The sequence below is a fragment of the Polypterus senegalus genome, chromosome 12, assembly GCF_016835505.1.
Source record: "Polypterus senegalus isolate Bchr_013 chromosome 12, ASM1683550v1, whole genome shotgun sequence".
NCBI classification, from domain to species: domain Eukaryota; kingdom Metazoa; phylum Chordata; class Cladistia; order Polypteriformes; family Polypteridae; genus Polypterus; species Polypterus senegalus.
In genome coordinates, this window is record NC_053165.1 from 65,442,465 (window position 1) to 65,469,419 (window position 26,955).

Genomic DNA, 26,955 nt, shown 5'->3' on the forward strand with positions numbered 1-26,955 from the left:
GTTTACTGGGATGTTTAGTGGACTATTGGGATTTTTAATTAAAGCTGCATTCCACTGAGATACCAGGGCTGGAGGGAAGTTCTCTGTCACAAGTTTCACAAGTCAGACTGTCTGTAGGATGTTTCCATTTGACCAAAGAGGAAATTCCTGGCCCTGGAGGAGTCTGGCAGAAGCTCTAGAGCAGGGGTCTCCAACTCCCGTCCTGGAGAGCTACTGTGGCTGCAGGTTTTCATTCTAACCCTTTTCTTAATTAGTGACCAGATTTTGCTGCTAATGAACTCTTTGCCTTAATTTTAATTGATGCACAACTTAAGACTCAGGCCACTGAATTATTTCTTTGTTTCCTTAATTAGCAACCAAACAATATTAAGACACAAAATGAACCAACACATAAACAACAACCTGCGTCCATCACACAATAACTGAAAATAAAGAAAGGCGAAGGCCTCAGTAATGTTGATCTGCTGAGGTCCACAAAACCTTTTGACAGCCAGCGTTCTTAAAAAAGAAAATAAAGTTTTGGAAATGTCTGCCACGGCAGAATGAGCACCATGGAATTAAATAACGAGTTTAATTAGCAACGAGAATTGGCTTCAGATTAACAAACTGAATGACGTGAAGTTGGTTGGAGTTTGAGGCCCCAACTTAGTTGCTCATCTGTGGGCTCACTTCACATCAAATATATGTTTAGGGAAAAAAGAATCAATTCAGCGGTCAGAGTCTCAAGAAAAGTCAATTAAAATAATAATAAATAGTGAATTAGCAGCAAAAAATGGTCACTAATTAAGAAAAGTTAGAATGAAAACTTGCAGCCACAGTATCTCTCCAGGACAGGAGCTGGAGACCCCTGCTCCAGACAGTGGCCTTCATTCACACGTCCTTCTCATTTCTTGTTATGTTGGATCACAGTGTCTTCCTGCCTTCCTTATGAGTCATCGTATTTGTTGTTATTTGTGATTTAAGGTTTGTCGTCTTGTCAAAAGCGTAAACCTCTTCACAGTATGTGAACTAAAATGAAGTACAGAAGAGCAGGAAAATGTCCAAAATGAGGAGACACCTGTGCACCAAAGGTCATGTCAGCAGTCTTAGCGAACTTTAGAGGTTTGGTATTAATGCTGAGCCGTGTGATCCTCTCTGGCTAAATGAGGAGCTCAGTTAACGAGCGGCTGCTGTGCCCCCCACCCCTCCCTGCCCACTTGGGCGCTCAGATGATTTTCTAGCTGGGTTTGATTACAGGACGGCTTTCTCCGTATTGGTAACTCTGCATTCAGGCGCCTCCCTGCTGCCATCCTGTGAGACCTGCGGCTGTTTGTTTGTGGAGCTCTTCATAAAATCTTAACCTTTTGCATTTCCCAAGTCTTGTTTTTTGATCTACGTTTACATTTTCTGTGTAATATGTTAACCATATTCAGATCTGCACAAGTTCCATGATTTCATTAATGATGGGTTGGGTTACATAGGAAGGAGACCTTAGGAGAACATGGTTTTCTGAATCTTGATGACAAAGTACCTATGCATTCATTAATCTTTTTCTATGGTTTAAAAAATGTATCATGACTATGTAGAGCCTAACTCTGCCCCGGTAGATGCTAATCCGGGGTACATCATACGAGTCCTTCATACCCAGTCATGTACCCTAACACTCACGAGCACAGTGGGCAGACGCAGAGAGATAGTAGAGGGCCGATGTCGTTAATGACACTGCCTTAGATTAATTATAAGATCATTGAGCTGTGATGCCGTCTCATGTCAGGAGGCACGTGTTGCTCTGTAGGATTGTATTATCACAGAGTGCATGTGATATTCAGCAGGCGGCATGTGCCTGACAGTGATTACTCCTACTCCTCCACCTCCTACTACTACTACTACTACCGGCAGTGCTTGATGTTTTTTGATTGAATTTCTTTCTTTCTGTGATTCTGACCAGGTGGCTCTGCAGCTACTCGATACTGCAGTGGCTCGTGGCCAGTGGCTTATGCTGCAGAACTGCCACTTACTAGTGAAGTGGCTCAAAGAGCTCGAGAAGGCCCTGGAAAGGGTCAGCAGGCCGCATCCTGATTTTCGACTGTGGCTGACAACTGATCCAACCAAAGGCTTCCCAGTTGGAATACTCCAAAAATCTCTGAAGGTAATTCAAAACACACACACCTTTATCAGTAAATATATGTGTGCACACAGTACACTCACAAGGGGCTTATGTTGGAATACAATAACACAACCAGTACAAATGAACCTCATAAAAGTTGGAAGCGGGACAAGGTAACTTTATAAAGTTCATGCACTGGTCCCATGGACTCCTGTTGGCTCCTCCTGTTGACATTTTGAACAATCTCAGACAATGTTGGCCTTTTCATATCTTGTGACAGGTTGTGACAGAGCCCCCCAATGGCCTGAAACTAAACATGAGGTCAACCTACTTCAAGATCTCGTATGAAGTGCTGGAGGACTGCCCCCACCCTGCGTTTAAGCCGCTGGTCTATGTTTTGGCCTTCTTCCATGCAGTTGTACAGGAGAGGAGAAAATATGGCAAGATTGGCTGGAATGTTCCCTATGATTTCAACGAATCGGACTTTCTGGTAATGTTACCTTTGTGACGTGAAGCGGACGTCTCGGGCAGGATCTGTATGGTGGACCAAAGCTACAAACATAACGCTTATTTATGTAGTTTTGAGATTTTGTTTTCAGATTTATAGCATGACTTATTATTTGTTGTATCAAGGATGTTTAAAATGTGTGGTATGAGTATGGCTATGACTAGATGAGCAGTATGAGCAATTTAATGAGCCAGCAGGTCTCTTCATGATGTGATGGACGGTCACACACCACCAAGAGAGTATGGCTGCTAAAATATGGCGAGAGACAGGGGTATCTGCCATCTCGCCTCCTTTGACAGAGCCATGCTGACCCTTCACACTCAGGAGTACAGCGGCGGAGGGGGTGGGCATTCGAAGTGGTATATAAACCAGTGACACGCTGTTCATCTTGTAGGTGTCCATGGAAATCCTAAACACGTACCTGACCAAGGCCTACAAACAGGGAGACAATAAGATACCGTGGGGGAGCCTGAAGTACCTGATAGGAGAGGTGAGTCTGTATTCTTCATTTTCTTTATAATTTGATCCGATTTTAGCCCTGGTGACTTGTGCTTTTTAAGAGCTGTGAAGTTTTGTTGCTTGCTGTCCACGGCCCATTATGATTTATTTATTTTCCTAGGCTTTGGTCTGCCTACTCAAATGTCACTTTTGATGCTAATGTGAAACCTCCTGAATGCAGAGAAGCAACGTCTGCAGTAGAAAATTTGCATGACCATAAACCAAATTTTTAAACAGAAGGCACGTGTCGCTTATCCAGCTAAAGAAACGATCTCCAGGAAATCACACGCACAAGTTTTGGCCATGCTCTTTCGAAATGCCATTTTAAATCAAATGCAATGCAGTGGAAGTTTTTAATTTATGAAATTCAGTATTAGACACCTGTAACTTTAGAGTCGGTGCTTTTATTTTTAAATTTAAAAACACCTCAATTGTAATCTACTAATGTTGATTTTTATATACAAGAGAGTAACTGCGGAGCACACGGCCTTTTTTCCCTCTCCATCTGACTCTATTGTGCCTACGTGACCACACAGTAATACCCGCACTATTCTGAAGCGACGTTTGCAATGTCCTGTGTTTTTTGTATCTCACCCCCTCATGCACCTTTATCGTGAGAGCATCCCTTATCTATGATGGAGCATTTGATCAGAAGAAAATATGAAGTTGGTTTGAAATTAAAAGTCGTTTGAAGTAGCAAAAGAAATTGGTAACTGTGCTGCTGCAACAAAATTCAATGTAATTGAGAAACTGATGTGAGACTGGAGGAGGCAAGAAGATGTAAAAAAAAATTCAAATTCAAGTGTCATATTTTTGAAGGGGCGTACAAGTTGGGGTCTGATTTTATGATTGATTTTTCGGGTTTTAAGACCCGACTTATTCGCGAGTGTATACAGTAACTCCTCTTATTTTGTTGTATGAAAGCACATCGCTAGTTGTCTGGAGCCTGACGTCATCCTGTACCAGTGGTTAACTGGCAGCCACTCATTCATTCCTAATGTTCATCCCCAGGTGATGTATGGAGGTCGCGCCATTGACAGCTTTGACAGAAGAATTTTAAATACCTTCATGGATGAATATTTGGGAGATTTCATATTCGACACCTTCCAGCCCTTTCACTTCTTTAAAAACAAAGAGGTTGATTACAAAATCCCAGACTATGGACCTAAGGATGTGTACATAGGTAAGGTGACGTACGGCGAAACGTTGGCCAATGGCAGAACAGGCCGTTCATTTTGAATGATCGGTGTAAAATGTATTTTACAAGCATGGAAAATTGCACAGGATGCTGGCCCTGGTTTTATCAGCGTCAGTAAGGAGTGCCTCCTCTCGTAACAAATTTTTATTTAGCAGGCCTTTTTTTTTTTTTTTTTTGGTTCTGTTTCTGCAGATGAAATCGAGTCTCTCCCACTTGCCAACACACCACAGGTACTTGGACTTCACCCCAATGCTGAAATTGGCTATTACACGCAAGCCGCAAAAGACATGTGGAATCACCTGATTGAGCTCCAGCCCCAGACAGGTAAGACCAGGCAGGACTCGGATGGTCCTGTAACACCTTAACATGTGGCAGTAGCAAACACTCTCGCCATTCTGGTTATAAATCTCCATGTATATAAATGAAGAGAGCCTTGAGTGCTGCGGCCGTGTAGCAAACCCCATTCTGTTCCACGTCACTTCCTTTAAAGCTGTCTTTCCACACCCTTCTTCAGATGTAACCTCTGTTTGCGCCATTCCATGTGATTTTTTTCGTCTTCATTCTGGTAGTACAGGTGATGACAAAGAATCCGAGAGCTGACCAAACCTTCACTCCTCTGTAATTGTGTGCCACGTCAGCTAGCTGTGGCAGGGCCCTGCGTCTATCGAGATTAAAGCAATAAGAGTCGGCACCACACAACGTCCTTTCCAGATGACACAGTCACCCTTGTCGCGTGTTCACAGGCTTTTGCTTCTCTCTCTCTCTGTGTCTCTCATTAATTCAGGACCCAGCAGATGTCATGCCTGTAAATCCCAAGACTCTCCTTTGTGTCCCCACCATTGATGCCTTCTCTCTTTCTTCTTTTAAGCCCGGCCTCCAGACTCGTGGGCACTCTTCATTATAGGACACCTCTTCTCAGCAGGGCAGTGCCCGACTCTGGTGCTGCTCTTAAACAGGCCTCATCTTTAAGGTATTTGTGCCTGTGAGTCCGCAGGTAATGCACAAAAACCACCATATGCAGCATACCCTGCAACATAACACTCGACGGGGTCTCTCAGATGAGACCTTTGTAGCATCTGGTAGTTTATCTTTGGAAGCAAGACAGACAGGCAGGCCATCAACACTTTAGCAGTGCCATTTTATAAAACTGTCCCTTTAATTCTGACATCTTGGGAAATGCTAGACAGAGGCCTATTTAGGGCATTTTATGCTCTCGTTAAATGGTGGCTTGAGTGGAAGGAGAGCTGATTCCAGCTATTTTTTTGGGGTTCTAATGGCAGGAGAGTCTGGTACGGGGATTAGCCGGGATGACTATATCGGCCAGGTGGCTAAGGACATCTTGAACAAGCTTCCCAAGGTGTTCAACCTCGATGTGATCCGCAAGAAACTGGGCCTAGACATCTCGCCCACGACTGTAGTGCTGCTGCAAGAACTTGAACGCTTCAACCGCCTCATTGTGCGCATGAGGAAGTCCCTGGTGGAGCTACAGAGGGTAAGAGATGAAGCTGCCTGTGCCTTGGCTCTTTCAGATTGTGCTGGTGGTAATGGGGGGGGACCGTTTCTCACTTGACCTTTTTTATGATGTGTTCACCACAGGCTCTGGCAGGAGAGGTTGGCATGAGCAATGAGCTGGACGAAGTGGCTCGCGCTCTCTTTAATGGACAGATCCCTCAGATCTGGAGGAAGCTTGCTCCAGACACCCTCAAGTCTTTGGGCAACTGGATGATTCACTTCAAGAGAAGATTTGACCAGTACAGCTCCTGGGTAGGCTACGGGGTTTTCAGATGGAACATTTTACAATCTGTTGAGGTTGAGTATTTACAGTACAGAGTAGCAGGCCACACTCCCTGCACACTAATGTCATACCTTTGGATGTGAAGCACAGGCAGCAGGAGAGAGATCCTTTAAGCAGGGTGCCCAGCCCCGGGACATTTGGAGTGCCCCTCGTGTTTATCTTAGTGGGTGCTACATGATGTTCCTATGCTTTTGATGCCCTCCCATGTTTGTCATCATGAATACCAGACGTTCTTTTTAAGAGTTAGCGCACTTAATAAGAATAAACTATAGATGATGTGAAGGACAGACGGCAAGGGTCATGGGGCAGGCATGTTGTCTTCATGCAGGAAGCGTTTCCCTCTTAGTGCCCAGACACCTTTGAAAGTGAGGTTTTTGCTAACAGGATGACCTGTCACCATTGATCAGCCTTAACGCCGGGTTATGCATAGATGGCGAGATCAATTAAAGCCTATTATCATTGTCGTAAGAGCATGCGGCCTTTGGCCGGAGTGATGCACTACAGCTGCACACATGGAGCGCCTTACTAAATGATTTGGACCCTTAGTGCAGTTTGACTACAGATAACACACCTCTTGCACCAATTTGTCTTTTTAATTGCAAAAAATTTGGGTTTTAAAGACCTACGTAGTAATGTATTAGCAGATACAATCTTGTGTAATCATCTCAAGCAGCGTGTACAGTGATCCCTCTCTATATCACGCTTCGACTTTTGCGGCTTCACTCCATCGCGGATTTCAAATGTAAGCATATCTAAATATATATCACGGATTTTTCGCTGGTTTGCGGATTTCTGTGGACAATGGGTCTTTTAATTTATGGTACACGCTTCCTCAGTTTTTTGCCCAGTTGATTTCATACAAGGGATGCTATTGGTGGATGGCTTACAAGCTACCCAATCAGAGCACGTATTATATATTAACTAAAACTCCTCAATGATATACGATATGCTTCCCGCGTGGTGCTTGATTGTTTGCTTTTCTCTGTCTCTCTCACTCTCTCTGCCTGATGGAGGGGCTGTTTGCACAGAGGCTGTTTGCTTAGAAGATATGGACGCTACTCTAAAAAATGCTGAAAAGACTACCTTCACATTGATCCCTTCACTGCGGTGGCTTTATCGCGGTGCTTCGTTTACTTAAAAGCACAATGGCCCTATTGATTTTTGTTTACTTTTCTCTCTCTCTGATATTCTCTGCTCCTGATGGCGCTCCTTTGAAGAGAAGATATGTTTGCATTCTTTTAATTGTGAAAAAGAACTGTCATCTCTGTCTTGTCATGGAGCACAGTTTAAACCTTTGACTAAAGGGTGTTATTTCATGTCTAGAGGGCTCTAATAATGTTAACAGTGTGGGAGAGTTTATAAGGGCTTAAAATATGTAAAAATAACCATACAAACATATGGTTTCTACTTCGCGGATTTTCACCTATCGCGGGGGTCTGGAACGCAACCCCCGCGATTGAGGAGGGATTACTGTACTGCTATTAGTTTTTATCTACCGGATATACTTGTGTATAAATCGGGTCTTGAAACCCGAAAAGTCGATCATAAAATCAGACCCCGACTTTTACGCCCGTTCAAAAATACGGCAATTTTTTTTTTACATCTTCTTGCCTCCTCCAATCTCACATCAGTTTCTCAGACACATTGGTAACTGCGCTGCTGCAACAAAATTCAATTTCTTTCGCCACATCATCGACTTTTAATTTCAGACCAGCTTCGTATTTTCTTCTGATCGAACGCTCCATCGCAGATAAGGGACGCTCTCACGATAAACGTGTATGAGGGTGTGAGATACAAAAAACAGCGCAAGCGTTGCTTCACCACGTGGTCACATAGGCACAATACACAGATAAAAAAAGACAGTGTGCTCCGTGGTGACTCTCTCAGGTGGGCATTAGCATATCATAACCTTTTGGACCAATAGCATGAGTTTTCCACATTTAACTCATACAACCAACATTATAAAATACCAGAAATTATACGGTAAAATCAAGCCCAACTTAACCGTGGGAGAACTTAAACACGAGTATATACGGTAATTAAATAGGACAGTCACGTCAGCCTGTCTAGAAGTATGAAACTAAATTCTGAAAAGGAAGATTCCTGCCTCCTACTTCACTCCTGCTGGCGTCTCCATTAACAAGGCATGCCACTTGGGCCATGAGACTTCCACCAGAAGGCAGAGGAGTGGACTCGACCGATTCATTTTGGGTCCCTTCCAGAGCACATTGTCAAACATGGACGTCACAGTCCATGTCAGAGATATTAGTGTGCTCTGAAGCACCAGCTTGTATCCTCCATTACAGCTCAGGTTAGTAAAGGGAAGTCAAGGCAGGAACGAGGAGCGCCCAACTGTGTGTAAGTTAAGCACTAAATGGTTTGGACGTTGCAGATTAACGGACCATTTGTCTGAACTTGGAAGTTCATTTCATTGTCTTTCTGCCTGCTGCTCTCAGTTTTCACAGGTTGTTTTACGTTTAACTTGTAGGTTGATGAAGGAGAACCCAACGTGATTTGGCTGTCCGGATTACACATTCCCGAGTCCTACCTGACAGCTCTCGTGCAGGCCACATGTCGGAAGAACGGCTGGCCTCTTGATCGATCCACCCTGTACACCCAGGTCACCAGTTATCGAACAGCAGAGGAGGTGACTGAACGGCCCACTCAAGGTACGAAGCACCCCAGAATGGTGTCTGTTTCTCAAGATAAATAAAAGGGAAGTAAAATGCAAGAAAGCGTCACGAGACATGATTGACGTTTAGCTTTTTGTTTTCAGGATGCTTTGTTTCGGGCCTTTATCTCGAAGGAGCAGACTGGGACATTGAAAAAGGATGTCTTGTGAGGAGCAGACCCAAAGTGCTGGTGGTGGAGCTTCCCATCCTGAACGTTGTTCCCATTGAGGCCCACCGGCTGAGACTCCAGGTAAACTGACCAAAAAAACATTGTGACGCTTCAGTCTTATTATGGTTGAGAGTTCTTGATGATCTGTAAAAACGGTAATCGCTGCAACAGGAATGGATGCCTTCTTCTCATGCATTTACTCAAGGCTGGGCTGACAGACGAGTTTGATGGGGCTTTCTGTTTTTAGAACTCTTATTGAGAAGATAATTCACGATGTGCGGTCGTATCATCCCCTACATGTTCACAACAGCTAGCATGGGTCGCTCTCAGCGTACCTTCATAACTTGACAGCTTTCCCAAGTATGGCACCAGGCCGGCCATCCACTTCTGACAATGAGAACACCAAAAGATGCTGCCCGGAGAGGCCGCTTGTCAGCATTTAATTTATTTCATTCGTCTATTAAGCTCGTTTGCCCTGTAACTCTGCGCATCACTTTCATCATTTTGTATTTTCAAAGTCACCTTAATGCGATGGCTTTGCCTGTGAGCCAGAATGACAGCCTGACCTCAAACCTGAAATATCTCAGCACACACTTGGGAGGCGTCTTTAATTTTATTACTAATAGTGTTAAACAAAACACACGCTTCTCATTTTGAAGGGTCGATTGGCACACGCGAGGAAGGATGTCATCTGCCCTGGGTCCCGTTTTATTTCCACTGTCTGTCTTTAAAGATTTCTAGACCAAAACTGCGTGCCCTTTCATGTGAGACCCTTTTAGACGGCGGTGCAGTTGTCCCTGTCACTCCCTAGTTTATGATGGTGCTTTCATCGACACTATGCTACAATTTTCCTCCCCTCCCAATAGTTTGTCAAAGCTGTTTTATCTTGTAAAGTCTTCACATTTTTCTGTGCCCACACTTGTGGCAATTTGCCCTTACAATTGTGGTTAACATAACATGGAAATCACCAGTAATGAGGAAGCAGAAAATCACATTAAAAGAAGGTCACAGGAACATGATGTCCTGTTGTTGGCTGTGCACACATCAGGACCAAAGTGATGTCCTCTTGGTGGCCGAGTGCTCTGAGCAGCGTCCACCTGCCAGGGAGTCCTTCAATGTGCTGACCGTTGTAGCAGTTGGGCCCCAGCTCCCCCTCACAGCCTGTAAGACCTTTCTAAGCAGACCAACTGTGAAGGTGCGCAGACACTGGAGTTTTGTACCCAGTGCAGTCAGTAAAGCAGTTTACCCATAATGCTCAGCTCTGTCTTCTCTGATTGATGTGCTTATGAAAAGAGTTGAGTGCCAAAATGAGGAAGCGGACATTTGCCCGGCATGATGGGGCCGTTGATAGACCCACTTGTGAAGCATAAATCAGGTTTTGGACATTTCTGTACAAAGCTGGAGCAGTTTCTTGCTTTATTGGTTATGCAAATGAGGCTGACTTAGAGAATTGCACATTTGATTTTAAAGTATGGAATTTTCAGAAAAAAATTGTTATTCTTTGCATTTATATAGCGCTTTTCTCACTACTCAAAGTGCTCAGCAGGGTAAGGGCCCAACCGAGCAGAGTTTAGTTGGGGCTTCATTATTTACAGGACAAGCGCGTGCTTAGGATAGTGGCCTCTACCGTGTTAAACTCGGCACTCCCGTATTGTGTTTTAAAGAGGTGCTCTGCTTGAGAAAGTAAGCTTCACGGCGAGTATGGCAGGTAACAGCAGCCGCCTGTGCTTCTGAATGTCTTGTCATGGGAGGTGGAATGGGCCCTGGGTTCAAGTCCCACTGCTGTCAGCTGATTGCCATCCTGAGCAGACACTGTAGGTGAGGCCATCTGTGCTGATGGATCATCTCTGGCTTGAGGTCATTTACTAAACAAAATGTCTTTCACTGTCTCCTTCCAGAATACTCTAAGGACACCCGTGTACACGACCTCCATGCGGAGAAATGCCATGGGAGTTGGCCTGGTGTTTGAGTCTGACCTTTTCACAAAGCAGCACAACTCCCACTGGGTGTTGCAAGGAGTCTGCCTCACGCTCAACTCGGACTGAAGCCCGTGGCCACTCTTTGTACGTACTTGCATTTGTGTACATGTCACTGCAACTGACATAATGGTGCTATATTTTGTTTATTGTAATATTTTATTAAAGATTAGTCACTTATTTTTAAAGATTGTTATCTTTTTAATGAATACAACACAATGTACACTTGGTGCTTCTGTTGTGGGTCAGTGAGCGGGTACCAACAGGAGTCTTAGAACGGGTGAAGTGCCAGTGTGTAAGAATCAGGCAGAGGCAGGCATGGGACAGTGTCGCTTTTATTAACAAAGCCAGGTCTACTCTACACACTCAGGGCTATCTATGCAAAGGCTTTGTCATGTGACTCCCAGCAGGCAGCCTTGCCAGGGCGTAGTGACATTGGAAGCAGACGCCTGGCATCTTGCTGCACTGTGGAGTACTGACTGGATTTACACTGGGGTGTCCTTCAGCAGTTGCGCCGCACTCGTGTAGTACAAGCGAACAAGGAGAGAGGGCGCTGTCGAGTTGGGCTGTGTTTTGGTTCAGACTCGAAAAAGGAAGGCCTTTGAGGTGCCACAGTAAAGCTGGTATGGTAGGTGTAGGCAAGGTGACAGAGGCAGTTAAAACCTTTGGCATGCAGTCTCTTAAAGTGTAGAACCTTAGGAGCAGATGAAGTAAGGATGAATCTCTTAGCACAGTGCATTGCATAAACCAGCCCGTCAGACTGGATTACTCGCTCGGTCAGTCTAAGCAGTTCTGTCGGCGCCTGACCGTTTGCGGACAACTTCACTGCCATTCACCTGATCCACGGCCAGGGTCTCCACTTGGGCCTCTGCGGTCGGGGCGACGGCATGATGAATGCGGTGAGCCACCCCGATGTGTGCCTTGTGCTGCTGCTTATCTCTGCCCAGACTGAAGTGTGGCGCAGACGAGTTGCGCTCTGAAGGAATCGGGGGGATTACCAAAGGCCTCTCTTTCAAGAGTTGTGCATCTGAGGATTCTCTGGCCAGAAGGAATGGTGTTGGGTCGGGCATGGCATCCATGGTCTCACGCAGCAGCAACTTACGGCCATCTGAGCCGAGCCGGTACACTTCAGCATACTCAGAGTTCAAAGGCTGCGAGAGGCTCTTCTTCATCCTTCGCCGTGGTGTGTCTGTCATTTTCTCCTTGGGGGGTGCGGGTTTGTATGACGACAGGACTGGGCTCACGTTGGGGCTGCTGTCCGATGTGCCACTTGATGTGGCGATCAACTTCTTTTTGGTGGCATGCAGCTGAGAGGTCAGGTAAGCGATGGTGCCGGCCCGCTGCTCCAGCTCGCTCGACAGCATGTTAAGTTTATGGCTTTTCATCTTCAGCTCTTCTAAATACTTCTTCTCCCGTTCCTTGATTGTGTTCTCCAGCACCGAAATCATGGCATTCTTTTCTTCTAGCTCCCTTAACAAGGCTGTGTTTTCTTCCTCTTTGGCTTTTAACTGAGTTTCCAACTCCTCACATTTTTTCCTCAGCTCATCACAGCGGGAGTCCCCCGTTCCTGTTGAAACAAACAGTAAGTGAATTTTAAAACTGGTACACATTATTAATGCGCTGCCCAGACACCTCCAGGCTTCAAGTATCATCTTTATAGGACTCACTAAATGACCCACAGACCAGAAATTCTCAGCGGTGTCTAGTTAGGGGTCTCTAGCGGCCCAATCACATGACCTAGAGGTGAACAAAGTCACCATCACTAAAGTAAATTTAAACTGGAAACAGAAAAATCTGTCAAGAGCCAAAAAACAGCCCATCTTGGTGCTGCTCGGCCTCCACTGTTAACTAGCAAAGCTCCACACCACACTCGCTCGGCTTTACTGGTAGTAATACAGTGGAAGGAAGCTGGTGCCGGTAAAGACTTCTGCTCTGCTGCCAAACTTCCACTTGGCCAGTCAAGAGTGACGGTCACCTGCTAAATGGGAAATTAGCCGAGAGGATGAAAGCAAATGGTGCGATTGTTCTAGAACCTCACAGTAACTGCAGTCGCCGACTGGATGCTTGCAAGTTTGCCTTTTATTTTGCACTAAACACTTAACTCAGGGACACACCCAGCCTGTGATTTGAAGGTGAAGGTGTTGGGCTTCAAGCTCCAGGGTTGCTGGTTCAATTTCCACCTCTGCTTTAACAAGCCCACGTCACCAGAGACTACTTGGAAAGTTGGAGCAGGTAGAGAGGGTGAAGGCCCTGCATGTCTCTGTAGAAGCACCAAGGAGAAGTGTGGCACTCGTATTTAGATGACTGGGCCCTGCTGCCAATTGCCTATAGTGTGGCAGGCCTAGGACTGTTTTGGTGAACAGTCACAGTCACTCGCATCAATTTGTAAGGAAAGAACACAAATAGGTTTTAATCTAGTCTAGCACGGGCAGGACGATCAAGGGGCTAAGGCAATGACCCCAAAACCCAACATTGACAGGTCAGTTCCTTTCTCTGCCATGGTGGTAGTTGTTACAGCCTACCAAAAGGCCTAGGGCTATTTAAATAGGCCGCACACAAGTGAGGTGGGTGGGGACAAAACACAGGAAAAAAAAAAAAAACTAAACCAGCTCAATAAAAACAGACTCCATTTATTATCAAAAAGAAAAACTCAAAATATAGAGAAAGTTACACAAAACAGAAACAAGGCAGAAGACCACCACCAGCCAAGCTGTGTGGCTTACAGAGTTGACTCAGCTGGATACACACACTCCTCACATTGTTCACACAGAGGGCTAGCATACAACAATTACATTTCTTTAATCAAAAGCACAAAGGCAGGCCATCCCTCCCTAACTCTTCATACCTTGTTCTGTTCTGTTCTGTTCTGTTCAGTCCAGTCCAGTCCAGTCCAGTCCAGTCCAGTCCAGTCCAGTCCAGTCCAGTCCAGTCCTTCTCCTCTCTTCTCACACTCTCACCTAAACCCCACAGACGCTTCTTTTATATTCAACACCCCACCCACAACTCAACAGGTGGGTAATTAGGGCAGGACTCAATTAAGTCATCAGCCCCAAATTAGAGTTTAACAAGAAGATCCACAGGAGGTCGTAAGCGTGGTATGTTGAGGAAGAGCGCACAAGTAGTCGTTTTAGATGACGCCCAGGATCGACCCATGGACTAGGATAGACAGACCCTGAGACCCAAGGTTGGTTGTTCAAATCCAACCATGGTCCTCTGCCAATGCCTAGATGAGTGGTCCAAGCTGTTCTTCTGTTGAAGTGTTTGAGTACAGAATACAAATAGCAACTTTAGCCTAACACCAAAGGGGCTCTGTGGCCTAGGAGGTAAGGTGATGGACCCTGGGACCCAAGGTTGGTGGCTCGATTCCCAACCCTCCAGGTGAGTGGCTGGATCTACTCTTATGTTGAAGTGTGTGAGTAGAGAATATAAATAGCAACTTTAGCCTAACACCAAAGGGGACCTGTGGCCTAGGAGGTAAGGTGATGGACCCTGGAACCCAAGGTTGGTGGTTCAATTCCCAACCAAGGGTCCCCCAGAGGAGCCAGACCCCCTCCAGGTGAGTGGCCAAATCTATTCTTATGTTGAAGTGTGTGAGTAGAGAATACAAATAACAACTTTAGCCTAACAACAAAGGGGACCCGTGGCCTAGGAGGTAAGGCGATGGACCCTGGGACCCAAGGTTGGTGGTTCGATTCCCACCCTCAGCCAACCAGAGGAGCCAGATGACTCCCCCTCAAGGTGAGTGACTGAATATACCATTATGCTGAAGTGTCTGAGTAGAGAATACAAATAGCAACTTTAGCCTAACATCAAAGGGGACCCGTGGCCTAGGAGGTAAGGTGATGGACCCTGGGACCCAAGGTTGGTGGTTCGATAGCCAACCAAGGGTCCCCCAGAGGAGCCAGATGACTCCCCCACCCCCCCTCAAGGTGAGTGGCTGAATATACCATTATGTTGAAGTGTCTGAGTAGAGAATACAAATAGCAACTTTAGCCTAACATCAAAGGGGACCCGTGGCCTAGGAGGTAAGGCGATGGACCCTGGGACCCAAGGTTGGTGGTTCGATTCCCACCCTCAGCCAACCAGAGGAGCCAGATGACTCCCCCTCAAGGTGAGTGACTGAATATACCATTATGCTGAAGTGTCTGAGTAGAGAATACAAATAGCAACTTTAGCCTAACATCAAAGGGGACCCGTGGCCTAGGAGGTAAGGTGATGGACCCTGGGACCCAAGGTTGGTGGTTCGATTCCCACCCTCAGCCAACCAAGGGTCCCCCAGAGGAGCCAGATGACTCCCCCACCCCCCCTCAAGGTGAGTGGCTGAATATACCATTATGTTGAAGTGTCTGAGTAGAGAATACAAATAGCAACTTTAGCCTAACATCAAAGGGGACCCGTGGCCTAGGAGGTAAGGCGATGGACCCTGGGACCCAAGGTTGGTGGTTCAATTCCCACCCTCAGCCAACCAAGGGTCCCCCAGAGGAGCCAGATGACTCCCCCACCCCCCCTCAAGGTGAGTGGCTGAATATACTATTATGTTGAAGTGTCTGAGTAGAGAATACAAATAGCAACTTTAGCCTAACATCAAAGGGGACCCGTGGCCTAGGAGGTAAGGCGATGGACCCTGGGACCCAAGGTTGGTGGTTCGATTCCCACCCTCAGCCAACCAGAGGAGCCAGATGACTCCCCCTCAAGGTGAGTGACTGAATATACCATTATGCTGAAGTGTCTGAGTAGAGAATACAAATAGCAACTTTAGCCTAACATCAAAGGGGACCCATGGCCTAGGAGGTAAGGCGATGGACCCTGGGACCCAAGGTTGGTGGTTCAATTCCCACCCTCAGCCAACCAAGGGTCCCCCAGAGGAGCCAGACAATCCACCCCCAAGGTAAGTGGCTGAATCTACTCTTATGGTGAAGTGTCTGAGTAGAGAATACAAATAGCTACTTTAACCTAACATCAAAGGGGACCCGTGGCCTAGGAGGCAAGACGATGGACCCTGGGACCCAAGGTTGGTGGTTGAATTGGGGACCCTCCCCCACCAAGCAAAGGGCAACAACCCCCACTACCTTTTAAATTACACCAGGTAACACCTCAAAGGAGATAAATTACTGACCTCTGACTCCCACTGTTACTGCTTCACTCACCACCAACATCCAAATGAACCAATGACAGCTCAAAGTGTTAATACCCTAACACAACCATTTTGCACATTTATTTTACGACACCAAATTGTAGGCACTTCCCTTCAGAAAATTAAAGAGAACAACACAAAGTAAGTATAAAATGTGGCAGAAGGTGGCACACACTACTGCTAGTCAGCAAGACCACCAGGTTGACGCCCAGCCTGTGCTCACTTGTTACTTACCATCTGTGCCGCTGCTCCTCTCTCCTCCCTGGGTCTGAGTGTCAGCCTGGTGTCCATTGGGTGTTGTCTGCACATGTCCAGTGGTTGGGGAGCTTTCTGCATTTGGTGCCTCTACCTGATCAGCATGCTGCCCTCACAAAACTAAACATCCTATCCAAAATCTTCTATCAGTGATTTAGAAAAGCACTGCAAAACTGGGTGAGGGTGCAAGGCAGAGTACAGGAACAGACAGGAGAGACAAGAAGATATTGGACACTGCAAGTTGTGTGTGTCTATGTGGCGGCGCCGGTGATTAAGTGGCACATAATTAGGAAACAACACGAGCAGTTAAACAGGCTGCTGTCTCAGAAGGCTAATCAAACTGAAAAGGTGACACCACATACATTACGGCAAAAAGATGTCAAAAACAAAACTTCCGTCAATCACTGACATGCCATCTGTGGCTCAGACTTTGGGCCTGGACGGCCTGGATGTCGTACTCTGGTGTGTTTGTCACACGTTGTCAGACCGCATGGATCCCAGCATCACTTGCCTAAAACTTGTAGTTTTTATAAACTCCGATACTTCTCGCTTTGCATCACATGCACATTTATGGTCAAACTGAACACCAGCAGAGGCGAAGGAATCTAATTAGACCTAAAAAAAAATAACAGATTGCAACAGATAAAAACACAAAACACGTCATCTGAAAGAGTTGCAAAGGGATGCCAGGCGCTCGTCTATGGCATCGAGGAGGAGTCGAGACCAGCAGCCACTTAGCCACTCAAACGATGAAGCTGAACATAATGTGAGAGCAACAGCAGTCATTGACGTCTGGCTGATGGAGTCCGTCATTGGTCAGCAGACATGAGACGGCAGTGAAGTGAACTCGTGACCAGCTGAAGTGCCCACATACCTCCACATCTGCATGGATTCATGGGGCACACTCCAGCAAGGAGCTTTGCTTTACACAGTTGTAAAACGTAAGCGTTTAGACGCTGTCACCATTACTATGGCCCTACTCGTAAGCAATTAAAAAGACAGAGCCAAAAACAGGCTAAGACTGAGAACCCTGGGAAGTCTGCTCTGCCGCACTGAACGCAGTATCAGACAATCCAAAGGAACAAAAATGCCTACCTTGAAAGAAAGCAATTCCTTTATTGCCTCGGAAATTTGAATTAACCTGTATGGGGGCAACTGGGGAAAAAGAGGGACAAAGTTATTTGAATACAAGACCGGTGCAGTGGGACATTAGACACAGCGCGTCAGTAAAGGCCACGAGGAAGGCAGAATGCGCCAGTTTGTCTGTTCTGTCGGTAACTCGCCTCTCATCACTGTCACCAGCTTCACCTACTTCGGTCACCTCTGCTTGCTTCTATTAATAGCTAACCCCGGTACCATTCAAAGAAAGACAATACAATACATTTAAAACATTTCAGATCTCTTGCCCTGCGTGTACCTTCAGCACCTGCCTTGTATGCGTGTGTCTGAATCTCTCATGGCTGGCACGCCCTCGGTTCTCATAAGGCCTGCTCGTCAGACTGTATCGCTTGAGGCGCTTTGCTCGCCTTCTTTTCGCTTTTATAATTCCCGTCTCTGAAGACGACTCTCAGTGTGCCTTCCTCACCTCTACTCCTCCTTGTGTGTCTCACACTGGCACTTCCTCTTTCAATCGCGTCACCAAAGCCAAACGAACGAATCAGAATGCCAAGAGGGACTGAAAACACAGACCTAGTAGACATAGTAGACCAGTGTGTTAATAGGAAATCTGCATTTACAGTAGGTTACCATCCTCACCAGTTTAACAGCCATTTTTTTAGGATTACCCAGGTTTGCCTCATCCCATTGTTTCCATATCATCTGATACCTTTTTGGGCCTCCTGTTGAAACCTCCCCCCTGCCCCAGTAGCATCTTGGTGTACCTCTTCACCTTACCCAGTAAACCTCTGTCTTTTGCTCCACGTGTCCAAAGCGCCGCTGTCGCAGTCAGCACATCATCTATTTTCTCCAAATTGCAAGACAATCCAACGTCAATCTGATCCCTCTCTTTATCAAGCTGCGTTTTCATGGGCCACATCTCACTTCCACCGAGCATACTACTCCTCATTCAGCTTCTACTAACGTTACCCTTCAGTACCACAGAGGCTCCTTCAGACGTTCCTCCAACTGCTGTGCCTGCACCTCCAAATTACCAACATACCCCGGCGCTCCTCCTCGCTCTGTGGAGTCTACCTGGGGTGCACTGCCTTTTACTCTGCTCTTCTTCCGTATGTAAATGGCTTCTCATGGAAGTAGAGAGTGGTGACAGGGTTTGCCTCCGCACACGATCTGCTCTCTTGAAGGCAGGAGCACATCAATCAGCGCTCGCAAATCAATGCGCAGACCTGACATCATTTATTTATTAGCACAAAGCCGTCAGCCAGGCTGCACTCGGGTGAGTCTGTGGGGCTGGGGCCTGACTGCTAATGTCTGATCCAAGTGTTCATTTACTGCCCGCTGCTAAATGGCCACTTTTACCGCGCCGCACATGGATTAGTGTGTGAATTTTCACTCCATTCTGCTTTGGCGTGGTGGTGTGTTGCAGACTTTGTCCACATGCAGACACTGAACTGCTCTAACATCTGAGCACAATGAAGATACCGCACACCACACAGAGTGAACAACCAGCACATCGAGCCAGTCATTTTATAAAACATGACCGAAAACTGAAATAAAATGGCCAGAATAAAAGGTGATAATCTTTTGTATAAACTACGAGAAATAAACCCCAACACGATTGAAGGTCAGGTCAACCACAAAGTCCTTCTGGAGTTTCATACAACATAAAATGGCTGCAGTCTGGCTCAGCTGCCTGCTCAGACCGATGCCTTACAGAATGTTAGAAAATGTCAAAGCTGCCTGAAGCTCCGGAGGGAGTGTCGCTCGGTTATTAAGACATTCAAACTGTGAATGAGCCCTCTCGTGATGCTGAATTTGTAGCGGACCCTCGATCTGTGGTGGTGTTTCAGCACGTCTCCTTTCCTTGCTTCACCTCACTTCTACAAGGTTTCCTTCCCTACTTCAAACTGCTCTTTGGTTCCTGCCCTGTACCCTGTGCTGCTCCCTTTGACCCTAAACCAGACTTCTGGAATTTTCCAGAATAAACACTTTCCATAAACACTTCATCAGGAATCCCACTGCAGTTAAAACATCACTTAACGATAGCAGGTGGTCCAGTGAGGTTCTCAAGTGAATCTTCCAGGCTCTGTGATCAATACTACCATGCTGGTCCAGCACCTTCTCTTCTGTGTGCTCCACTCTTGGCATTCCCACCCACCAACTGACACAATCTGGTAGAGCAGAATCCACCGAGAGTCTGGCACTGGGGCGATCTGTGTCATCTGTGTCAATCAGACACTTGGGGATTAAGGCCTGCAGAGACTTTACAACAGCTTTCCTCCAATCCGTACTCATCTCACATATGGAGTGCTCACTAAGACCCCTCACCCACCATTATGGTGTCCGGCACCCTCAAACCTAATGGAACCATCACTGGACACAGACGCTTACGGTTTGGCTCTCCATCCATCTACAGACCTGCGCCTTACATTGACCACCTTGATGTGCCCACAACTCAGGACCGTTCACCGCCCAAGTCCTCCTCGAATCCAGTCCAAAATGTACACAAGTTTAGAATCAGCCCCTGGGAGACATCTTCTAGAGCCCACCGCTCCCACCTGTGTCCTCAGCTGACATCCCACTGAACGTCTGTCTCCTCCCCTGACCCAAGTATTGACCCCCTTCCTTCAACAGCGTTCTTCTGAGTGAACGGCAGCCCCCTAAGGTTGGCTTACTCAGCTTCTCAGCCATTTTTTTCTTCCCAAGGTGCCAATCATATTACAAAGGGAGCGACAGAAATTACAAATGAAGAAGGAAAAGAACAACTCAGTATGGAACAAGTCCAGAACAGACATTCGGACCACTGCCCTCGGACCGCCTTCTTTCTACTTTGTTTTTTAAATAGTTCTAGTGGAGATGGGATTGATTTGCTGTGTGAAGTGTTTAACCAGTTAAAGTACAAGATAAAGGCCTCGGCGTGGGGATACAGGGGTCTTACTGTGCTGTCACGTATGCCGTCTGCTTTCGAAACCCCCATTTCTGTACAGAGTGGAAACTAGACGGTGAAACTGTGTGTGCGTATGAGTGATGGTGGGTGAGCTCCATTAACACAGACCAGGGTGGGAGACAGCAGGCCAGGCTGACCAGCCATTGTTACTAGGACTGAGCTTCAAAAGCCATGATATTAGCTGGTGTCAAAACAGAAAGTCACTGAGGGGACCACTCATGGAAAAGATCAAAGACAAACCTTTACTGGGACCAACCTGTCCACCGGTCTTGAGTGGCACTGCTGTCATGAGGTCACGGGTGCAGGAAGGCTCGGCAGGTTAGGGTTACCGTTAACAACATTTGACCCACACATACAGAATTGTGTGTTCAGACAAACAGATTAGAGACCCCGCTTGTTCCTACCTGAGCGTTCGGAGTTCCTCACCGTCAGTTCATAGGTCAAGTCTGAAAAACAAAACAAAAAGTGACGTCAGCATCATATGAATGACCAATCAGCGCACACAAAGCCATGAAACTGGACAGTCGCTAACTTCGTCCTCAGCACACCTTTATGTTCAATTCAAATCCAAACTCCTCTACAACATTCACTGCTGCTGCACATTGGGGGTCTCACGTTGTACTTCGCTTACACAAGTGCGCCAGTTTTCTAGACTTATTTCAACTCACGGCAACACAAAGGCTGCACTTGCAGTATCAATGACCTATCCTGACAAAGTCCTGGTGGTCTCTGGTGGGGTCTTCACATATTGGTCTGTGTAATACAATTTAAAACATAGCCCCTGAAGACTGATGTTGGTGTGAGGGGGCAGTGGCACCAGTGGCCCAGCAGGTCCGTCTTTGAGGTCTGGTCACTTCAAGGACGCAGATGATTCATCAGGACTCTGCTGGTTACCATCGTAGTCTCGGTTTACTTAAAACTGTCAAGTGTCGATGTTAACTCCTTTCAGACTGCAGGCTCACAGATTCACAAGCACAGCCCCCTGACACTCACACCAGGTCCGCCTTGTGGGCTCTGATCACTTGTTCATCATCCCTGTCACTTGACACTCACATTCACAAAGCACCTTCTCCTTCTGCGATGCTGATGATGTCTCCAGAGGCTCTCACACCCAGACGTCTCCTGAAGAACGGTATGAGTAAGCGTGGAGACTGCCTGGCACTTGTCTGGGTCACCCACGGTGTGTGCTGCAGCCGCAGGCAGAGGCCAAAATGGGCACTACACTGCCTACTGCCACAGCACCATCTTTAATAATCACGAGGAATGTCCGCAAACTGCCTCTGTAGAGAACAGGGAAAAAACACGAGCAGTGCTGAACAAGAAGAAAGTGGACATACGACACCAGGCCAAAGGCACCTATGCTCCTCACAAAACGTCTCCTAATAAGGGGCAAAATAGCACTGAAATGACGAACACGCAACTCCTAGTGAGGACCTTTATGTCTCCCCTCTGAGTAAGGAAGCCGTCAGAGTGCTGAATTCATCTGAAAAGTCTGAATCTGAACACATTGAGCTTGTGAAGTGACCAATGACCTGGAGACAGGAGGGGCTGTACACGCGTGGTCCTTGTCCTGTGGGCACAGTGGGAGACTTCTGCTACTAAGGGCATTACAAAGACCTGATGCTGTGCCATATGGCTATGTGCCTCTGTCAAAGGACGATGCCAATTATGATACTGACCGTCATAACATGCCACCACCAACAGCTGGCACTAAACCCCAATGGGGCTTCAGTAACATCTCTGCATACTGGTGACAGTATCTGCCTGAAGCCCACCGTGCTGTAAAGTGGCAGAAGGGAATCTTACCTGGCAAAAAAAAGGCTGAGAGCAGATATGATGGCCACATGTCTAAGGGGGTGACTGGGCCTTTAAAGGAAAGCGGGGCTATGAGGTTACAGAAACTCCAGTGGCAGTTAGGAGAAGCTCTATGGGGGCTCCTTAGCCAATTCAAGACCCCAGAAGTAGGAGCTGGACAAACTTATCAGCCAGGAGGGGAGTCCGTCTGTCAGGAGGAAGTGGTCATGCAGTGACAGAATGATGTACATGGTGTGTAAGCTCGACGCCACGTGAACGGGTGCCCACAGCTGTCGAAATGTGTCACAGGGTGAGCAGCGTACTGGAGCAGTGTGATAGCTCGGCACTGTCCGTAAAGTCGCTGCTCCACTGTGCCCCCCACATTCAGCGGCCGCCTGCTCCCGTTTTCAGGGTGGTTGTTTCCTGCTGATCTCCCTAAAGACAAGCAGTAGGCTAGGTGGCTACTCTGAAGTGCCCCCACCGAGGCTGTGCAGGGTTTGTGCCCCTGAAATGCACTAACATGGCCTTGTGAATGTTCTCGTGTGGTACATTCTCAGTGCTGCAGGCTCTATAGAAGATGCAGTCAGGACATGGTGGGCCTTCTGACACAAAGTCGACAGCCGCCAAGGTTCTGAGGTCCTCTTCATTTCTGCCCAAGAAGTGCCAGTGAACCTGCTCCGAGTGCCTGTGAAACATACCAGCCGACGTGGGGCAGACGGGGCAAAGTCTCATTTAATGTTAGTTACTGTGGGCGGCTCAGACAAGAAACTACAGACTTAAATTATGGGGTTTTTTTGGAAACACAGCAACAGTTCTTCATATGTCACCCCAAAATAAAGGACAGGCAGGTTCAATGGTGTTTGGGGCATCTCCCACCTGAGCCCACGAGCCCTCACCAGCTTTCAGCCATCTCTGATTGTTCTTCCTTGCCCAAAATCTACACACACAAGAGCTTTCTGTTAACTGTCACTTTGACATATCATATCATATCATATCATATGCCTATTTATTCTATATCCTCTGTTATGCTGTTCTATGTTTGTCTATACTGGAAACCTGGAGCCACGTCGTCTCGTCTCTCTATGTACCTGTACAGTGTATAGCAGAGATGACAATAAAGTTGACTTTGACTTGACTTTGACTTGAATATTTTGCCCCCGGATTTCAGGGTCTTTTAAACACGGACACTACTGTGCCTTGTCAGCTCCTTGGACTCCCTGGTGGGCTGTGCTGGACCATGTGGACCCTGCTCTGCTCCTTCGCATTTCCTTCTGATCTTTGGCATCCGTCTATTTGACTTTGGTGTTTTATTGTTTTTAATACAAACCACAGATGGCGCGGCGTGAAGTTCCACTTTGCTACTAACAACACTCGGCTCTACCCACGTGAACCTCGAACACTCCACAGGCGCTAGTGTTTAGCCAATAAGGCCAAGGGCAGGAATCTTGACCCCTTCACAGAGAACACTCGGACATCTCAGTGCTGGGCAAAGCCTTGGCGTTGTACCCGATACCAACATGAGCCAGTGGGCACCACTCGTGCAACACAACGTGCTACAAAGCCCCTGGGACTTCCCGTCCCCTGGGTTATTTTTTCTTTCCTTAGGTGACAACTCCAGACATGGGAGTAAATGTCCCTTAGAACAGAGTGTGCTGATAAAACGAATTCAAAGTGTCTGTCTGGGCACCTGGACGGTGATTGGCGAGGCTGCCGTCTAACAAAGTATCCACATGAAGTTGAGGGTCCTTTTGTTTCCTCTCATTATAGAGGGTGGTCCGTATTTAAATGTCTAATTCACATCCCTATGAGGTAGCCCCCCCCCCACCCACCCATCCTCACCTGTGCAGTGCTGCTGCAGGCGCCGTATCTCAGCATGCAGACCCTTCAGGGTGTGCGCGTGGTCCTGCTGAAGGAAGAGCAGATTCTTCTGGGCGCTGTGCAGCTGATTTTCCAGACTTACTCTCGACATGGTGACGGCTCTTCCAACCTGAAACAAGCAGAAAGTGCAATTCAATACACAATAAGGAGGGACGAGACCACAGCAGTGTGATAAATACGAGGGTCTCAACATGACTTGAGGACGTGGCCCTGCACCGCCATACACTGTAGACCACCCTTTATGAATGTTCTTTTAATTTTTAAATAATCTGCTTTTCTCATTTGACTGAATTTCTGTCCTTCATACAAACACTCGCCCAGCGCAGAAAACCTCCATAGTCTAAATGTCTCGGACTGAGCGCCACTAAAGTTCCTCAGACTCATTTCAGGCGCCATAAAAAACAGAGCGCAAGTCGGGACTGACGGACTACAAGAGGTGTGTGGCGTCATCCACTACACACGTAGCGGGCGCTGTGCCCTCGGCCTGGTGCTAATGGTGCTGGCAGCCCATTCTAATCAGATTTCACTACGACAGGAAGTCGATCTCTCGTGAACTTCAGCCAAGTCTCCTGGTCCCAGCTGCCACCTCCCGACATTAATCAGGACCACCGTCTTCAAAAGGCATCCTGCTGAAATTCTCTTAACAAACACGACTCTGATAAGCATGCCAGTGGGGACGGGCGACACCCACAAGGCCGACGGACCACCTGGTCTTCTGCTGGCGCCTTCAAACACAGCCAAACCCGAGCTCACCCTTTGGTGAACCACATCATCAGCTTTTGAAAGACACACTCAGAGGGTCCCAAAGAGATCTGTCTGATAGTGGCCTTGGGGGTCCAACATCTGTTTTAGGAATGGCACCTAACCACTTTGGATTTGATTGTTGGAGTAGAACCACAATTTTGACTTTGGTATGGACACCCGCTTTCAGACCTCAGTATAAGTGCCATGGTGGTCCCGAAGCAAATAAAGGAAAACTCCAAACCCCCATCTTACTCTTACTTCCTAAAGAGCCGTGCTGTAATCGTGACACTCGCGTTGAAGCAATGAGGAAGCCTGTGGTTTGTTTTGTGATGTCTACAACGTTTTTCCACAACTGCAACATCGAGTGTCAAGAGATGGGGGGGTGGGTTTATTCTGGGGGGATTAAGTGGAAAGCTGATGTTTACTTCCTATAGGGAAAAGCCCCCAAATGGTGGGTTTCTCTGCACGTTTCCAGTACCCGCACTTGTTTAGACACACAAGCTCTGTCTGAGGGCCCACACTGAACACGACCACATTGTCAGCCAGTGACCCCACTGCCCGTAGCCCCCTGTCCTAGGTGGGCTGCTGTCTGGTGGGACATCTAGGTTAGGAACTCAAACACCAGTGATGCTTGTGTGCAAACTGAAGTGTCCGCGGAATGAGAGTCACTGGTGACCACTGAGACTCAATCTGACAAAATCAGCCAGGTTGTAGGGGTGGGCTTGTGTGAGTGGGCTCAAGAGCTAATGCCCAAAAAATGGAGCACTCACTTGGAAGAGAGATGCAGCCAAAAAAGGGGTCTGTGTGTCTGGGGTCTCACGTTTGTTGTGCCACAACAAAATGGAAAGTGGAAATAGAAAGGGCTGGTGAACCTGCCGTACTTGTAAAATGGGGGGGTTAAGGGGCGAGCATGAGGTGGGATTCTTTAAAAAAGTAGACGTCATTGAACTGTGTCATTGGTCATCCCCTGTAACTCCTGGGCCCAGTCGGACAGATGAAAGCGGCTGGTGATGGAGTCAGATTAAAACACAAAGAAGTCTGCCGTGATCACTGTGGTCGGCCGCATAGAGCACAGGAATGGATCCAACCACACACCTCCTTCATGGATGAAATGCACTTGACATACGAGAGATGACTTTAAAAACGTTAATCTGCAACATCAACTACCAAGTTTCTCACTCTGTAATACCAAAAACCTCTACTAGATGGCTTCAGCCGGCCCCCTCAACATGAGGGACGTGGAACCTCAAAGCTCAACACCGCAGCTTACAGGCCTCCATTTATAGTTGGCTCTTTCATATTAAACACAGGCATCTGCTCCATCAATAAAGGGCCTCACTGAACACCCTCGGCGCCATTTTAACTGAACTGCTCATTGCGAGACCCCCTCTAACGTCCGAGCCGCACTTGTGAGTTTGTGCGTCAGAGCTGTAAAGTGACGCATGTCTCGTCAACCAACTCCACTTGGCGCCTGGGGTGGGACCACCCACAAGGCAAGGGAGGCACCACAGACAACTTCCACTGGTGGATTTACCACACAGTGCAGCGGAAGCAGGTTCCACAAAAGGGGGCTCCACATTATGTATGTATGTCATTTTTCACACATATATTTATATATATAATCATATATACAAAAAATAATAATAATAATAGAGCTTAATGATATCGAGCAGTCTTGGGACTCTGGTAAGTGGCAAACAGTCCAGCGAGGCTCACATGGTCCTTCTTGTCTCGGTCAGTTGTCCACTGAGGCTCATATATATGAGGGGCACCAAATCTTTAAAGTGCCTCTAAAGGTCCCCTGCATGCGACTCAGAGCTCACTGACCCACCCGGCTTTGTCTCTGGCATTAAAGACGCAGATGCCGGCAGTCGTTAGGTGCGACACCCCCTCCAACTAGAGGTCGAGTTCTGTTAACGCCAGCTTAGTCACTGGATATGACGTAATAGCAGCCATCACCACCTGTCCACACTGTCACCTGATGATTTGCCTTATTTAGAGATCCCACTTTGTGATTCACCTGCTTTGCCGAGAAAAATGTTGAGCCGATAGGACGTCCCGATCATCAGAATGGCGACAGTCCAACTACAGAGTGGATCGCTGCTCACACTCTAGGCCACATGGGCAGAAATCCCCGCTTATTAACGCACGGCAAGGGGCTCAGGGCAACAGACCAGGGGCCAGC

General features: G+C 47.2%; 2 protein-coding genes across 3 annotated transcripts in view; one reads left to right on the plus strand and one right to left on the minus strand.

Moving 5' to 3' along the window:
• Nucleotides 1-11,090, plus strand: part of dnah10 (dynein axonemal heavy chain 10) — a 111,680-nt gene extending 100,590 nt beyond the window's left edge. Inside the window, exons 70-79 of the mRNA XM_039771329.1 lie at nucleotides 1,928-2,128; nucleotides 2,367-2,576; nucleotides 2,989-3,084; nucleotides 4,104-4,275; nucleotides 4,483-4,614; nucleotides 5,571-5,782; nucleotides 5,887-6,054; nucleotides 8,574-8,754; nucleotides 8,862-9,007; nucleotides 10,825-11,090. Of these exons, the coding sequence (XP_039627263.1) occupies nucleotides 1,928-2,128; nucleotides 2,367-2,576; nucleotides 2,989-3,084; nucleotides 4,104-4,275; nucleotides 4,483-4,614; nucleotides 5,571-5,782; nucleotides 5,887-6,054; nucleotides 8,574-8,754; nucleotides 8,862-9,007; nucleotides 10,825-10,971 (1,665 nt within the window). The 3' untranslated portion in view covers nucleotides 10,972-11,090. The remainder of the gene's footprint in view (nucleotides 1-1,927; nucleotides 2,129-2,366; nucleotides 2,577-2,988; nucleotides 3,085-4,103; nucleotides 4,276-4,482; nucleotides 4,615-5,570; nucleotides 5,783-5,886; nucleotides 6,055-8,573; nucleotides 8,755-8,861; nucleotides 9,008-10,824) is intronic.
• A 129-nt stretch (nucleotides 11,091-11,219) lies between these two features.
• Nucleotides 11,220-26,955, minus strand: part of ccdc92 (coiled-coil domain containing 92) — an 84,714-nt gene continuing 68,978 nt past the window's right edge. For both annotated transcript variants that reach the window (XM_039772019.1, XM_039772020.1), the window contains exons 2-4: nucleotides 23,988-24,135; nucleotides 20,759-20,800; nucleotides 11,220-12,469 (exon numbers count right to left, since the gene is read on the minus strand). In XM_039772019.1, the coding sequence (XP_039627953.1) occupies nucleotides 11,685-12,469; nucleotides 20,759-20,800; nucleotides 23,988-24,117 (957 nt within the window). In that variant the 5' untranslated portion in view covers nucleotides 24,118-24,135 and the 3' untranslated portion in view covers nucleotides 11,220-11,684. The remainder of the gene's footprint in view (nucleotides 12,470-20,758; nucleotides 20,801-23,987; nucleotides 24,136-26,955) is intronic.